This window comes from Penicillium samsonianum (assembly GCF_028829775.1).
Source record: "Penicillium samsonianum strain IBT 33392 chromosome Unknown utg000010l_segment0_segment0, whole genome shotgun sequence".
Taxonomy (NCBI): Eukaryota; Fungi; Ascomycota; class Eurotiomycetes; order Eurotiales; family Aspergillaceae; genus Penicillium; species Penicillium samsonianum.
The window spans coordinates 536,359-551,382 of record NW_026643268.1 but is presented as its reverse complement, the minus strand read 5'-3'; the positions used below and the strand labels follow the sequence as shown (position 1 = coordinate 551,382).

The window sequence follows — 15,024 nt, the reverse complement described above, 5'->3', positions numbered from 1 at the left end:
CCGGATAAGGAACTTATTGACATAAGTACTATAGAGTGGTATAATACACTAGCAGGTTCTGCTAGGCTATGAAATGGGTGAGTGTGTGTCTGCCAAATTTAGATCAGTCCAACACAAGCATAGTTCTCGGCCCAAATCCCAGTGCAGTCACTCTTGACGGCAGGGTTCCACTTGATGAAATTTGCAACGGTGATGCTGTATTTTGTCGCGATTGAAGCACAGATATCGCCCTTGACAACGAAATGGAATTTCTTGCAGTTGCCCACCATGCCGGCTTGGAACGGCGTAGGCGTCGCAATCCCGTTGCCCGCAGTCGTCGTCGTCGTTGCGGGGGGTTGGTCGAAGTTCCAATGCGGCTGATGCAGACGTAGTTGTTCGCCCAGAGACCTGAGCAACCGGAACCTACTGAGGGATTCCAGCTCAGGAACTGCTGCTGTGTGATGCTGTATTTGGACGCAATTGTCGCGCACGTGTCGCCGGCTTTGGCAAAGTAGAACCCGTCACAGTTATCCACCATGCCGGGCTGTGTCGGGGTTGGAGTCGCGATGCCGTTGCCTGTTGAGGTTGTTGAGGTTGTTGGCGCCGAGGTAGGCGTGGCGCCAATGCGGCCCACGCACACGTATGTGTTGGCCCAGAGCCCTGTACAATCGGAACCTACCGACGGGTTCCATTCCAGGAATTGTTGTTGTGAGATGCTGTTTTTGGACGCAATTGCCGCGCACGAGTCGCCGACTTTGGTCAAGTAGAAATCGTCGCAGTTATCCACCATGCCGGGCTGCGTCGGGGTCGGCGTGGGGATGCCGTTTCCGGTGGTGGTGGTGGTGGTCGGGGCGGGGCCGGAGCCGCCGATCAGCCCTACGCAGACATAGGTGTTGGCCCAGAGCCCGCTGCAATCAGAGCCGACGGACGGGTTCCATTCGAAGAGCTGCGCGGCCGTGATGGCGTTGCCCGCCGCGATCGAGGCGCATGAGTCTCCCACCTTGGCAAAGTAGAACTCGTTGCAGTTTTCGACCATGTTTGGCTGCGTTGGCTGCGGCGTCTCCACGCCATTGCCGCTCGTTGGCGTCGGCTCCTCCGCGCTGGATGTGGTGGTGGTTGGGGCAGGTTCGTTGCCGCCCGCCGGGGCTTCGACGCAGTAAGACCGCCCCGTCAGGTAGTTGCCGCAGTCGGCAGTGATGGAAGGGTTCTGTCAGAACAAAGAAAGAACACACAGTCAGCACCAGGTGTCAGTGAAAAAAAACGTGGGTATTATTTCTGTGCTGAACTGACCCAGAGGAGGAAGTCCTCCATGCTGATGCCCCACTCGAACGGCATGTCCGCGCACGCGATGGCCCCGTCAACATTGTCCCACCACCACGTACAGGTCGAAATGGTGTTGGGGTCAGACGGCGAACCAGGAGTCGCATCCTTCGCAAAATACTGCGGACGTCCCTCGACGCTGCCAAGGGCGAGGGCGAGAAGCCCAGCCAGTCGAAACGAAGACCCAGCCATCCCGAAAGATAACGAGGAGAGGAAATGTCTAAACGGTAGCAATGCTGTAATAATGCGGTAACAAGTAGGTACCTTGAGCAACGGCAGAGACAGTATGACAGCGCACGAGATCGTGAGCGTGAGCAGCAGGGCTTTATACTTGATATACCGCACTGTGAAAACTTCCGAGAGGACCACAGGACTCCGTAGTCGAAAGGCACATCATTGTGGACCACTTCTGTTTGACCGTCTATTTTTACCGACGCCCTCCCCCCCCTATTGGGTGTTTCGGACAATCCTCCGGCGAGGCTGTAAGCACAGGTCTCCTGGTGTTGAAGGCCGGAAGGTTCTACCCTATGAGCAGGGGCTGCACCGTTCCTGTATCGTCTGATCATCTTTTTCTGCTCAACTACCTCGCAGGCGAGGCCCGCACTCATCCATCGTGATTCTTGGCATGGGGGTGGATTGCTTTGGGGATATCGCCCGGCTGTAAACTGAATCCATCAAACAGAAGCGCTCCAACATGCATCACAAGCAAAAAGTCAGCGCCCCCGTCATCTCCCTAGCGCAGCTTCGAGTTGAGAAATTCAAACTAGTGCCTTCATAAGACACTAGTGTGCTCGCAATTAAGATTGAATGTAACCCTCCCTCCCTGTTCATGGATGCGTGAACCGAGAGCCAAGCTCACATTGCCTTCTTCGTTAAATGAAGGAACCAAGTTTGCATGGATCCTTGGGCTTGTGATCCTTTAGGGACGATTGTTGAAAGCCCCCTCCCGATTATTCCTCCTGCAAGCGAGATGACACATAATCGCAACCCAGCCCTGCCTGCCGTATAACTGAATATTCTCACACTCGTAATAAATTGGGGCAAATTTGGGTATCTCTACCTCTCACATTTCCAGCAGCCCCTTCCGCCTGAGATATCAGAACATCATACTCCAGAGAGAAGGATGAAAGGTAGAAAGGGAGGAAAAAAGAAGAGACCTCATTGGGAAATAACCAGTTAGTACGGAGTAGTAGAAAGTTCAATTACAACAGGATCCCCGGAGATTGGAATGGGCATGAGGCGTTTCTTGGCGACTCCACTGCTCCGCCCTCGCACCAACAGCGGAAGGGCCGTCGGGGATGTTCCGGGCCGTCCGGATGGAACGGTTTCCCTGAGTCTTTTTATTGATGCGGCTGCTTTTGAAATTTATGCCAAGAGTTGAGAGCAAATTTCCTCTTCCTGAGGTGCTGCCAATCTCTTCAGTGAGCAGGGTATACAAGTTTGTACTCGGCGTGCAGCATGAGTTTCTTCCCTTCGACGAGACTCATCTTCGCTGATGTACCATGACCGCTCAGCTATACTTTTGTCCTTGATCATGGCCCCCGCCAAGCGCGGGGTTCCAGCACGGAGCACTCCGGCACATCCTGGATGGGTATGATCACTCGCTCGAGCCTCAAGCTAAGGTGATCTAACTGCATAGGGTCGTGGTGGACGCCACGTGCGGAGTGGAGTCAGGGGGAAATTATCACCACTCAATTCACACATTGTTCTCCCCTGTACCTTGTACCTTGCAATATGATGGGAAATGAACCGATTCAGCCCCCGGCTGCGGGAGAGCGGAGCGCTTTTGTCCGTGCACTCTGTTTCCAATTCTCTGAAGATTGTATGTGCCTGGCGGCATCTCTGCGCCCCCTTGGGCTTGTCAAGGCTAAGTCCCGACGGCTGCAGGGATGGAAAGGTCAAGTTGATAAAGAGTCGCGTCGGCCCTGATGGCTGGGAGTGAAAAAAGCTTTTGCAAGTCTGTCATACCTACACCATGTGGCTCTGGAATGCTTGCTGGGCATCCAGGCTGCTGCTGCTGTCCGCAGCCAGTGGTCTGGCGTCTGGCCTGTCACAATTCCAGCGCTTCGAGTTGAACAAAACCCCCTGCCCGGGTGCCTGTGACCCCAGCGGGAATACCACAAAGTGGTTCACGTACCACAGCGTGGACGAGTTCGCCGCGTGCAACGAGCCACTCTTGCTCAACTTTAACCTGTACACGCCCGTCGACGACGATTCAACACACACCACAATCCGCGCTTGTACCCTTGGCAACGCGCATAGCAAAGTCAATTTTCTTACTGCTTCCGGCTACGTAGCCCCTGATGCATTGGGCGCAACAAACTTTGGCCCGTCGTCTCCTCAGCGGCGTGATGGCTCTGGTTCTACTGCAAGTGTTGCCCATGGCGGAAGATCGGCTACTAAATCCAATTCCACGGCCTACATGACAAAGTCGGAGACCAACGATCCCCTCAGCAGCAAGGCAACCGAAGATATGATTACCGCCGCCCAGGCTCTCCAACGGAACCTCAGGCAGCAGACCGTGATCCCCGGGAAGAAAAAGATCACTTTTGCCTATCTCCACGGCACGCTCATTGGTCTCTATTCCGGGTCACAGGTCGATTTGATGCAGACCTTCGAGTCCATGCTGGATCAGCTGATCACGGCCCTTGAGGGTCAAGACTCAGACTCTGCCCCCTCTAGAAAGTCTCTCGAGATCTGCGGGGGGCACTGTACGGCAAGCCACATCTTTGGCGTCGTTGCGGATGCAGGCGGTGATTTCCGCGCCGTCCAGAGCATTGTTAAATCGTGGAACGACGGCAAGCTTCTGTCCGCCAAGTCCGAGGCGGAAGCTGAGTCTATCACCAAGTCCTCCCTCTGGACGTATGCCAGCAACAATAGCACACAACAGCATCGAAGACGCAGTCATGTGCGCCAACTGAGTCCAAGAGCCGAGTGTCGCAATATCAAAGTTGAAGCCGAAGACACCTGTCCCTCGCTGGCAACTCGCTGCGGCATTGGAAGCAAGGCGTTAGAGAACTTCAACAAGGGCACGCCGAACTTTTGCACCACTCTCCAGCCCGGCCAACACGTATGCTGCTCGTCCGGTACGCTGCCAGACGTCAAGCCAAGCCCAAACCCAGATGGGTCGTGCACGTACCACGAGGTCCAAGAGGACGAATACTGTAAGACGATTGCCGTAAGCTACGGGTTGACCCTTGATGATCTGTTTGACTATAACAAGAAGACGTGGGGCTGGGTTGGCTGTGACAATCTCCAGTTCGGTCTGCGCATCTGTGTCAGTGAAGGGTTCCCTCCCCTACCAGCATCCGTGTGGAACGCTGAGTGCGGCCCAACGGTGCCGGACACGAAGCCTCCAAAGGAGGGCGACGTGCTCGCCGAGATGAACCCCTGCCCGCTAGATGTCTGCTGTAACATATGGGGCATGTGCGGCACCACAGTCGACTTTTGCATACCGTCTAACTCCACGACTGGAAACCCCGGCACATCGGCGCCCGAGGAAAACGGATGCATCGCCAACTGTGGAATGGAGATGGTGAACGACGACAAAGCGCCCGAAGTATATAAGAAGATCGGCTATTTTGAGGGCTGGAACTACAACCGCCCGTGCCTCACTATGCACGTCGACGATATCGACGACGGCTATACCCACGTTCACTTTTCATTTGGCGAGTTCTCCTCCGACATGGAGGTGGTTATCAAAAAAGACACTCAAGAACAGTGGAAGGCCTTCAAAAACGCCAAAAGGGACTATAAGAAGATTCTGTCCTTTGGCGGGTGGGAATTCTCCAATGCGCCCGCCACCTCAGGTCTCTTCCGCCTGGCGGTATCGCCGGACTATAGGGAAACATTTGCTGAGAATGTCGTCAAGTTTGCTAACGACAATGGCCTGGATGGTCTTGACTTTGATTGGGAGTATCCTGGCGCAACTGACATTGAGGGATCGGATCCTGGAAGTGAGGACGATGGCGAGAATTACCTCGAGTTCCTGAAGCTCGTGCGGGAGAAGCTTCCTAAAGGCAAGTCGCTTTCGATTGCCACTGCGGCGTCCTTCTGGTATCTCAAGGGATTTCCGGTCAAGAAAATGACGCCGGTCCTGGACTACTTTATTCACATGACATACGACTTCCATGGTAAGTTTGTCAAGTAAACATGAGCTTCTCTCTACCGAGAGTGGGGAGATCGGATGCTAATCAAGCTTGCACACACAGGTCAATGGGATGTTGGCAGGGAATGGTCCATGGAGGGTTGCCCAGCAGGAAACTGTCTGCGATCCCATATCAACTCAACGCAGACCCACGATTCCCTAGTCATGATGACAAAAGCTGGCGTCCCATCGAACAAGATTGTCGTGGGCGTGACCAGCTACGGGAGATCATTCAAGATGTCTGACTCGACCTGCCGCGGCCCAATGTGTACGTCCCTTGTCATCTTCTCTCTTAGAGTACTTTCGGTTGTATTTGATTTAACCCGTGAAAACAGGCACGTATCTCGGTGATAGGAATGATTCACCTGCAAAGCCGGGTAAATGCACGGAGACTAGCGGCTATATCTCCAACTACGAGATTCTCGAAATTATTGATAAAGGTGGTGCCATCAAAAACTGGTATGACGAGGCGACTGATTCGGACTATCTGGTCTATAATTCCGTCGAGTGGGTCGCATATATGACCGACAAGACCAAAGAGCGCCGGCGCGGCCAGTACAAAGGCCTCAACTGTGGGGGTACAACTGACTGGGCCATTGATCTCCAGGGAGTGAGTGTCTATTTGATTATTTCTAACGATAAACCGGCACATTTTACAGACTTTCGCTAACGACCGGTGCCACGATAGGAAGGAAAGCGTGCCAACACAGGCGATCCTGTCTACTTGGACCCCATTGTATACAAGGAGCCCGATGCTTGGTGTGAAGCGCCATGTGTGCTGGTATTTCCACCTAGCAAACTTCCCTCGCCAGCGACCATCGACCCGGGAGAGTACACTACTTCACTTCTCTACGGCACCACAACCGAAAGTGTCAAGGGCGGCGAAACGATCACCGCATTCGTGACGCAGACGACGACAATCACCATTGACCTGCCCGTAATCACGACCGACGAGTTATCGTACTCCAATGTCAATATCAGCCGAAATCAGGAAACCAGTTCGCTCTGGGTCGGGGTTAGCGTTCCTATCGCGCCCGTCACCGTGAGCCTGGACGACGGTGAGGGCGGCACGACCACACGTGTTCTTACCCTTCCCGCATGGCCGGCTGTGACCAAAGGGCCACGGCCTAATGGTGACGATGACGACGATGATGAAGGCGACGACGATGAAGACTGGGAACTACCGAATCCAGTTGAGACAACGGCTACAGTAGAGCCTACTGAGGTACTTCATCATTTTCATTTACTACCTCCCCCCCTTCTCTTCTCTCCTTAACTTGTTTTGCGAATGAGAAGGAGCTGATGCAATGCGATAACTGGTAGCCCGCCCCGACGACCTTGCCTACTTGGCGAACATATCCACCTGCCATTGTCGAACCTGTCAATGAGGACGATGACGGTGACGATGATGACGACGACGACGACAATGGCGTTGTGATCATCACGAGCTGCAACCTATGGTTCTTCAACGTATGTCTTTTCGCCCCTATAGCAATGCGACTCCCCTTCGAACCCTGCAGCCGACGCTAATCATGTCCAGATATGTATTGGAGGCAAATTCAAGTCGCTTAAATGGACACTCCCTCCAGGCATTTATCCACCGTGAGTTTTATTTTTTCCCGTCAAGGATACGCGGATCAAGAGTAAAATCAACCTTGTATGGGATGGGATAGGCTAACGTTGCTTGATATTCACCAACAGCGGCCCGCCGCCCCCAGATATCATAGGTCCCCCTGCAAGCCCCAAGTTTACTATCAACCCACCGCTTCCCCCTTGGCCAGAAATCACGTAAGGATCTGCCCTGCTCGAGACAAACAAGATTTCTCACTCACATGGCTGTCTTTATGCAGCGTTGGTCGTGACAACAAGCTCACATACAGTAACGAACCGTCCTGTAAGACCGAGTCGGCAGAGGCTTGCTCCACGACGGTCACAAAGTCGGAGACACTAGTCGGGACAATCACGTCCACGGTCACTGCAACTTCGTCCGCCTGCGAGACAGTATACGGCTGCTCCTTGACGGACTGGGACTCGACTACGACGACCACTCCGACAGTTTGCGCTCAGCCTACCCCGACCAGTGGCGCATATGAGCCGCCCGAAATTGGATGTCCGGCTCCCGCCATCGTCTACCCCAAGAATCCTGAGAACGTGGGCTCGATCCCCAGCCTGCTTCAGGGGTATGATGACTACGTTGAGGTCGGATTGACCACGGAAAACTGGGTGGCGTTCTACTGGATTCCCATGCTCGGCCAAGATACCATGGACGCTCTGAGACGCTCGGTGAGTCTATTTATCCTCGATTACTTCCTCCCCCCCCCCTTTAACTGCCCTTGGCTTTTGTGAATAGGGCTAATAGAAACGTTGGACAGCCCGACGTCTCGTATGCATACTACTACGTGGAGACAAACTACAATCTTGGAATGCCCTTCCATTTAGAGGACGAATTCCGACACTGGGACCTTCCCTCGGGCCCGGAGGCTCCAGCCGCCGCGGGCAAGCCAAACGATGGAATTTTGTTGGACGAGCTGCCAGAGGACTTTGACCCTGATTTAGACATGGATCCCAGTTCACTGAATGACACGCTCCGGTTCGAGTCGCGGCGCGACAAAAGACAGACACAATTCCACGTGCCCCGAGACACGCCCTTTTGGGGCCCTTCGCAAGTTTCCTTGCCCAAGGGTAGTAGCTGGGGCTCACCGGGCAGCTCCAGCTTCGATCCCGAAAACCCCGACGGTGACAAATACACATATAACTACGACGTCGCCAGCGCGCGGGATACATATATGTACGCGCTTTTCGACGAAGGCATTTGGAATGATCACAGTGTTTGTTTCCCATACTCCTGCGACCTCTTGTTCTACTGTCTGCTAACAGATATATTGTAGGAATTCATGGGCAGGAACATAGAGTATCTTGACTCCCAGCAAAAGTTCGGTCCCAACACCGACTATTCACCAAGATATGATCATGGGTCCGGAGTTGCCGCCATGGTCATCGGCAATCAGGTCGGCATTTGTCCGTCGTGCACCTTGGTCGTTGTCACAAGCGAGTCTCCGAGCAGAAAGGTAGAAAAGTGGTATGACTTTCCCAACGAAAAGATCATTGCCCAACTCATCGACACACTCGATGATGTCAAGAAAAAAAAGAGGCAGGGCAAGTCGGCCATCAACATGAGCTTTTCCTTCGGCCTCGACACCGTCACAACCATGTTTCACATCGTATTCCGTGAGTAACAGTGAATTTCTTTCCTGGCTTCAGATAAGCTATATAGTTCATTGCCCTCTGGATGTTGTGCTAACATTCACTTCTTGCTCCAGGACAACTACTAGAGAAGCTTGACAACGAAGGCGTTGTAGTGGTCGTGTCAGCCAACAACCACGCGAAATCGGAGCAGATACCCGTGAGAAGATATCCTGCCAAATTCGGTGACCCCAACGACCAGTATGGCGGCCTCGACAATCTGATAGTGGTCGCCGCGGCAAACTGGAAGACCGAGAGAGCCGACTTCTCCAATTACTCCCCCTTTGTGACGACGTTTGCCCCGGGGAAGGACATTCACTGCCCCGCCGACAAGTTCTTGGACTCCGGGAAAAACATGGTGACCTGCAGCGGCACTTCCTTTGGTAAGTCAACGAACGGCCCCGTGAGAAGACAAATTGTATCCCATGGCTTGACTAATTTGCCCTCTTCTTGTCTCTGCAGCCGCTCCACAGGTCGCTGCGCTGGCCAATTACTTCCGATCAGTGCCGTCCCCGTGGCAGTCTCAGCTGAGCAAAACAAGCAACGTCAAGAAGCTCATCCAGCTCTTTGCGCGTCGCTTCGCCGTACATAGCCACAACGTTGACCCCGCAGACCGGCGGCCGATCATTTGGAACGGCCAGGTCGGCGAGCACAGCTGTTTGCGCGACTACGGGTCCAAGGAAGACTGGGCCAAGGTGTGCCCCAACATCCAGGACAGCCTCGAAGACGAGCCAATGAATCCTGGGGAGCCCGTGGAGCCTTGCGGGGCAGGCCAGAGCGGCAACCCGGCAAAGCGGCGGCGGGACGGTGGTAGCTGCCCCGTTATTCCCAATGACAACGGCCCGGGCAAGAACATCGACTGGGAAGACGGCCCGTCGGAGCCCGAGTGCAACGGCGACGACCACTGCGGCGGAGAGCTTTGCAAGGGGTACTACTGCGATCCAAATCCGAAAATCAGTCACCCGCCGGACTACTACGACCCCAAGGACCCGAAGAACCCTCATGGCATGCCCTCCCAGAAACCGACATCGACATCGACGACTACCGGTACATCACCAACGACTACATCATCGCCGCCTGTTGAAACTGTGCCGTTGTGTCTTGGTAAATCAACGACACCTACGTCGCAATTCCCACTCTATGCCTATAGCATTTATGCGCCTGGTAAGTGCAATTACCAGATCATAACCGAAAGAGATTTACCCATGCTAACAACACAATCCAGGTTACCACTGCGATGGCATGTTTGTCACTGACGCCAATATCGGATCGTCTCCAAAGATCTGCTCCGTTCCTCAAGACGAATTCACCTTTGATTGGTGCAAAAAGGACGATGCTAAATTTGTGGACGAAGGCCCTGAATTCTTCGGCGAATGCGGATATCAAATTTCGATCAATGGCAAAAAGTATACGCCTCGACAGCTAGACCCCACGGATGATGATAACCCATGCTCAGGCACCTGTCCTGACGTTGTATCCATTCAAGGGATCTTGTTATACGAGGATCTACCTGCATGCGATTAGTTGGATGGGTTTGTATATATATACCTAGGTCACATCATGTATCTAAAAACAGTGCTCCTTGCCTAGAGTAGCGCGTAGAATGGATTTTTTAGTTAGGATAGTCCCTAATTCTACAGATGGAATTTTCTCTAATCTTTTTTGGGAATTACTGTAGGCACACCTGTTTTACTAAGAACGACCCCTGCCAGGTCGGGTCACTATTGGCTATAATCATCGAATCTAATGTAATATTCAATGTACACACACACACACACAATTCATTACGCCCGGAGGTATCAAACCTAGAGGGCACCTATACGCTATTTGATCTTTCCATTGCATACATTTTGTCATAGTCTCATTTTCGAGAGGAAAAGCTGAACCAGTTGCCAAAAACCCCTCTAGCCCATACGGGTGTGTCCTTAACGATTTCTTCTTGTTGTTGTCATCATATCCTCTCCCAAAAAGCAATAACCCATCCCTCTGTGACACCGACCCCCCACGTGTCCATTCCCGATGTAGTTTCGTGAACCTCTTCCCTGAGTAGCGATTTACCGAGAGTACTTCTCATATTAAAGCCCGAAGTAGCTGACTGCCTCGCTGGCGGCAACACCAGATAGCAGACGAAGGACTGACGAATTGACATGCGACCGAACCGGTAGGGCAGGTGAGTTATTGTGAGCAAAACCCGGTGAGTGTAGGTTGAAAATGTGTAGGCAGGTCGGTTGTTCGAAGGTTCGTCGACATTGCGACGTTGTTGACGTGTCCTTTTGAAGGCTTCCCGCCGCACCGTCACAACCAATAAAGGAGTTTCCACCGGAGTTTCGATTGAAAATTTCTCAGTTTCGGTCAGACATTGCAGTCCAACTTACTGACATCACTCACCACGAAAAGGTGACTTTCCACGAGGGACTATTCAATGTACAGTATTATTCGAAATCAGCTATACCTCTGCACTCTTGTGACTTGATTCCCGGAAAATAAATCCCAGGGTCGTGAGTTCTGATTGGATAGAAAGCGAAGGCTCCGCCTTTCAGACCGCTTTCTAGGCTGATAGGCGTATAATGTGGCACTATGTGTGAAAGGAGCTTGTTCGGATGAATTCCATGGATTACCGAATTAGGCCTAATTAATACATTGATTCAGGTTACCGAGGTGTTACCGCTATTAGCCAATTAGCACGCGCTGTTATAATACACTAGTGCACTGCGCTAATTGTCCTTCCCGGGACGGACGAGGGGATAGCTGATTTCGTAAAGTACTGAATTCACCCAGTTTTTCTTTGATCAATCAATAGTCAAGTTGTTAAATTATCACCCTTGTATAGGACTTAGCGTCCGAGATATAGTCCGACAGCCACTCGGACATGTTGTCTTCGCTGGGTATACGATAATGAGAATCAACAAATGGGATAGTCTGAGTGGACCTGTGATCCGAGAGCTGTCAAGAGTACTCCGTACAAGGATCTTCGCCTCGGAACGTAAGCCCAGCGACGCCTCTAGAGAGAGATCCCCGACGCTCGGGGACTTACTACGTCAGCCCTTTCCACCCCCGCCTTAAGACTGGAAGTGTCATATAATCGCGTGTTGTACGGAGTAAATATGTGGAATTTAAGAAGAATTAATGATACCCTAGCACAATCTGTAGTATACAATCCCAAAAGAATAACCAGAACTGAAAGGAGAAGTGAAAGAAGCCATCGCTTGGCCCCATCACTTTGTCCCGCTAGGCCAAGGCTAGCGGTCTTTTGCCAACGCCTATACGAGGCTGTTCTAAGCTAAATGTTAGGCTGATGCACTTTTCCTCTCCTTCTTTCCCAGCTGTTTGCTATCTGGACCATTTGCTCATGTCAATCGTCCCCTCTTGTAGATAATATAATGTTCGGATACGAGTGTCTGTACTCCAAAAGTCCCCGCTCCTTCCTCTTCTCCGTTATCGCCAATGTCGGCCCCCGCGGAGCCAGCCGCTCTCTGGCCGTGGCCTACCGGCAGGGCAACGATAAGGACATCTCAGTATCATCTTCGGAACGTGTTGAGAAAGTTGTGGCAGACATCCTTGCGCTGATCAAAATATTCTCAGATCCCGCGAACCGCGCGCCACTTGAGGCGGAGAGGGCACTCGCGGAGGGCTGGTATGGTCGGTCTCAGGGTGAAAACGAGGCTGAGAGTAATGAGCGGCCTAGCATTCCAGACAGGCCGCAGCCTCCTTTCGTTATACCTGATGGCTCCCAGGAGGAAGAGCAGTCGCAAATACAGCCCGAGCTGCCATGGCATGATGATGGGCTCAGCGAGTTTCCCTTTACAACGACCTGCCTTTTGCTGGCATTATTGCGCAACGATGGCGATTCTAATGCCACTAATAGCATCAGCACGCGCCCCGGCGACGTTCAGCTCCAGCCGTTATCCACTTTGTTCCGTGCTGACTGCCTCGAGTATGGCCTTGTCGTTCTCGACATCTCCGACCTTGACAGCGGCGTCAAGTACGGCATCGTTGGTTTCCCCGTGCGTTATATGGCCGAAGTCTCCTATTGGTGTGAGACTGGTGGCTGGGATCCAGTTGAAGACCCCCCGCCTGAGAAGGAGCCTGACACTGTACTTGCCAGCCCGCGGCCTCGAGTGCCGTTGGCTATTTCTCCGTGGCTACGCAAGTACTTTTACCACATGAACCTGGAAGAGGACCCCAGGTTCCTGATACTGAAGAATACGCCGATTGTTCATGCTGCAGCCTTAGACTGTAAGTCTGTTTCCTCGCCACCTTACTATCTCTAGTATCAAGATGATGTGCATGAGCTGACTTGGTAATGGTAGACATCTGGCCCCCGGAGCTTGAAAATCAGCCTAGAGGCGAAGATCAGGCTGCAGAATCTTCGCCAGGTGTCATCTCAAGCATCTCAAATTGTCTGTAGATCACTCGTGCTTCCCTATTTTTACACATACTTACGGCATTTACTGGCTTATGGAAAAGACTTTTGGCCTTCAAAGTCCACCACCAGCGCTAAAGATGCATCGACCACAACACCCTCGCGCTTGACTACGTCAAACGAGCCGCCGCGAAATGCGCACATGGACCGCGCCATCGATAATCTGCTGATTCTCACACAGGATCCCGCCGATCTTCACCTCGATGAGGAGACAATCGACAAATTTCAAAAGCTTGCCGAGTTCCGCGAGCAGCTGCGGCGGCGGCTCGAAGAGGTGCCCCATAGCCTGGGACCGTCCTCCGAGGCCTCGGGCCATATTCTGCGCGTTGCATACGCCGGACAAACGCACCTCAACTGGGTTGCGTTTAGGAACCTCGCGCCCGCCGTGATCGCTGCCGCGATCGCATCTGAAGAACTTCGAGGCGCGTCTGCGCTCAGTCTCTGCGTCGATAAGTTCAAGGTGGAGGGGGACGAGGGAGACCTCAGTGATCTAGTAGCGGCTCTGGCGCAGTCCAAGACCCTCAAACAGCTCTGTTTTTTCCAAGGACCGGACAGGCACAGCGATGACGCCTCTGCTCGTTTTTTCACGCAGCTGCTGCTGCGGGGGACGTCATCAGGAGGTTCATCAGCAGACTTGGCGTGGCTCCGCGACAGAATCATCTATCCGACTTGCGCCTTTTCGACATCCTTGCGCAGCCGTAAATTCACATCGCCCTCGACTACTATTTTCACTCACCCTTCCCCCGTTGCCCAAATATTTCCTGTGATGCACATGCTCACGTTTGTGGGTCATCAGCGCGAAGATGCCGCAGACGCAGACCACCAGAACAGTCACTATTACGACATGGGCAACACCCTTCTAGACCCCGAGCGCTTTGCCGTCCGATTTCTATCATACCTCCGTTCCGTGAATTCGGGTTCTGACAAGGCCATCTTGCGATTCGCATGCGGGGAAGTCTCCTCGTCACTCACCACCACCAACGACGACAAGTCGTCGCCACCATCTGTATCACCAGGACGGTTCGCTGTGAGCCCCATTCCCACTGAATTCTTTGGCAGCCACCTCGCAGCAAGTGATGAATCAAGAGTCGGAGCCAGAGATATACACCCTGGCAGCTGGATGCTCCTTCTGAATCAACAAGGCAGCATTTCGAGTGACGACGATGATATCTTACTACAATACTCATTTGTCAGAACTCGTCCAACCTCTGCCGAGATTGCACACGAGCAACAACAACAACAAATACCCGTTTTTGACCCTAGTCTTGTCGAGGTAGTTGGCGGGCTAACAGAGTTGCTGCGCGAGATGGTGCCAGAAATAGACGTTTCGAAGTACGAGAAAAGTGTCGAGAGAGTAGAGGAGGACCTCCGCACGCAGCGGGCTTCCATGAAACCGAGGAAAAGCCGTGTCCGTATCGGCGTCATGCATGAGAGTGGTGCCCGTAAATTGCTTACTCAGTTTCTGTGATATCCAGGTGGATCTGACTGTTCCAGTACACTTCAATCTCGTCGGGAGCAGGCCGTGCGTCTCCACTGCGTGCGAGATTCTTTCTGCTACCCTACTCCTTGAAGCGCCAGACTACTCGGTCTTCCTACTCCAAGGTGGAGAAAGGAGTCCTAAAGAACCCTTCTTAGACCTCCTTATCTCCGGCTAACGCCGAACGACTTTAATATTATTGCCTCCATAATTTTCACCTAGATTAATTTTAGCCTCATGAATAATTATGCCAGACCTAATATTATATCTTTGTAAATCTAAAGCACTCCAATATCATTGCCACCATAATTTTAGCCTTATAAATAATTATAACGGGGCTAATATTGTGTCATAGTAAATTTAAAACTCGCCAATTTTTAATATAGCTAAGATTAAAGTAAATACATGCATTCTTGTAAAGTAAATTAGAAATAT

At 52.4% G+C, this 15,024-nt stretch overlaps 3 protein-coding genes across 3 annotated transcripts; 2 read left to right on the top strand and 1 right to left on the bottom strand.

The window, feature by feature from the left end:
- Positions 1-98: 98 nt before the first annotated feature.
- Positions 99-1,491, bottom strand: N7471_013784 (muramidase family protein; the record flags this gene model as incomplete). The annotated part of the gene is made up of 3 exons (XM_057286502.1): positions 99-356; positions 407-1,186; positions 1,270-1,491. 3 exons carry the CDS (start codon positions 1,489-1,491, stop codon positions 99-101), a joined length of 1,260 nt encoding a protein of 419 aa, XP_057128981.1.
- Positions 1,492-3,274: 1,783 nt separating this feature from the next.
- N7471_013783 (Killer toxin subunits alpha/beta 6) lies at positions 3,275-10,213 on the top strand (the record flags this gene model as incomplete). The annotated part of the gene is made up of 13 exons (XM_057286501.1): positions 3,275-5,432; positions 5,511-5,714; positions 5,782-6,056; positions 6,135-6,671; positions 6,770-6,916; positions 6,987-7,048; positions 7,148-7,234; positions 7,297-7,729; positions 7,819-8,274; positions 8,335-8,674; positions 8,767-9,072; positions 9,152-9,853; positions 9,915-10,213. 13 exons carry the CDS (start codon positions 3,275-3,277, stop codon positions 10,211-10,213), a joined length of 6,006 nt encoding a protein of 2,001 aa, XP_057128980.1.
- A 1,856-nt stretch (positions 10,214-12,069) lies between these two features.
- N7471_013782 (uncharacterized protein) lies at positions 12,070-14,580 on the top strand (the record flags this gene model as incomplete). Its single annotated transcript, XM_057286500.1, has 3 exons — positions 12,070-12,925; positions 13,000-13,089; positions 13,157-14,580. 3 exons carry the CDS (start codon positions 12,070-12,072, stop codon positions 14,578-14,580), a joined length of 2,370 nt encoding a protein of 789 aa, XP_057128979.1.
- Positions 14,581-15,024: the final 444 nt, after the last annotated feature.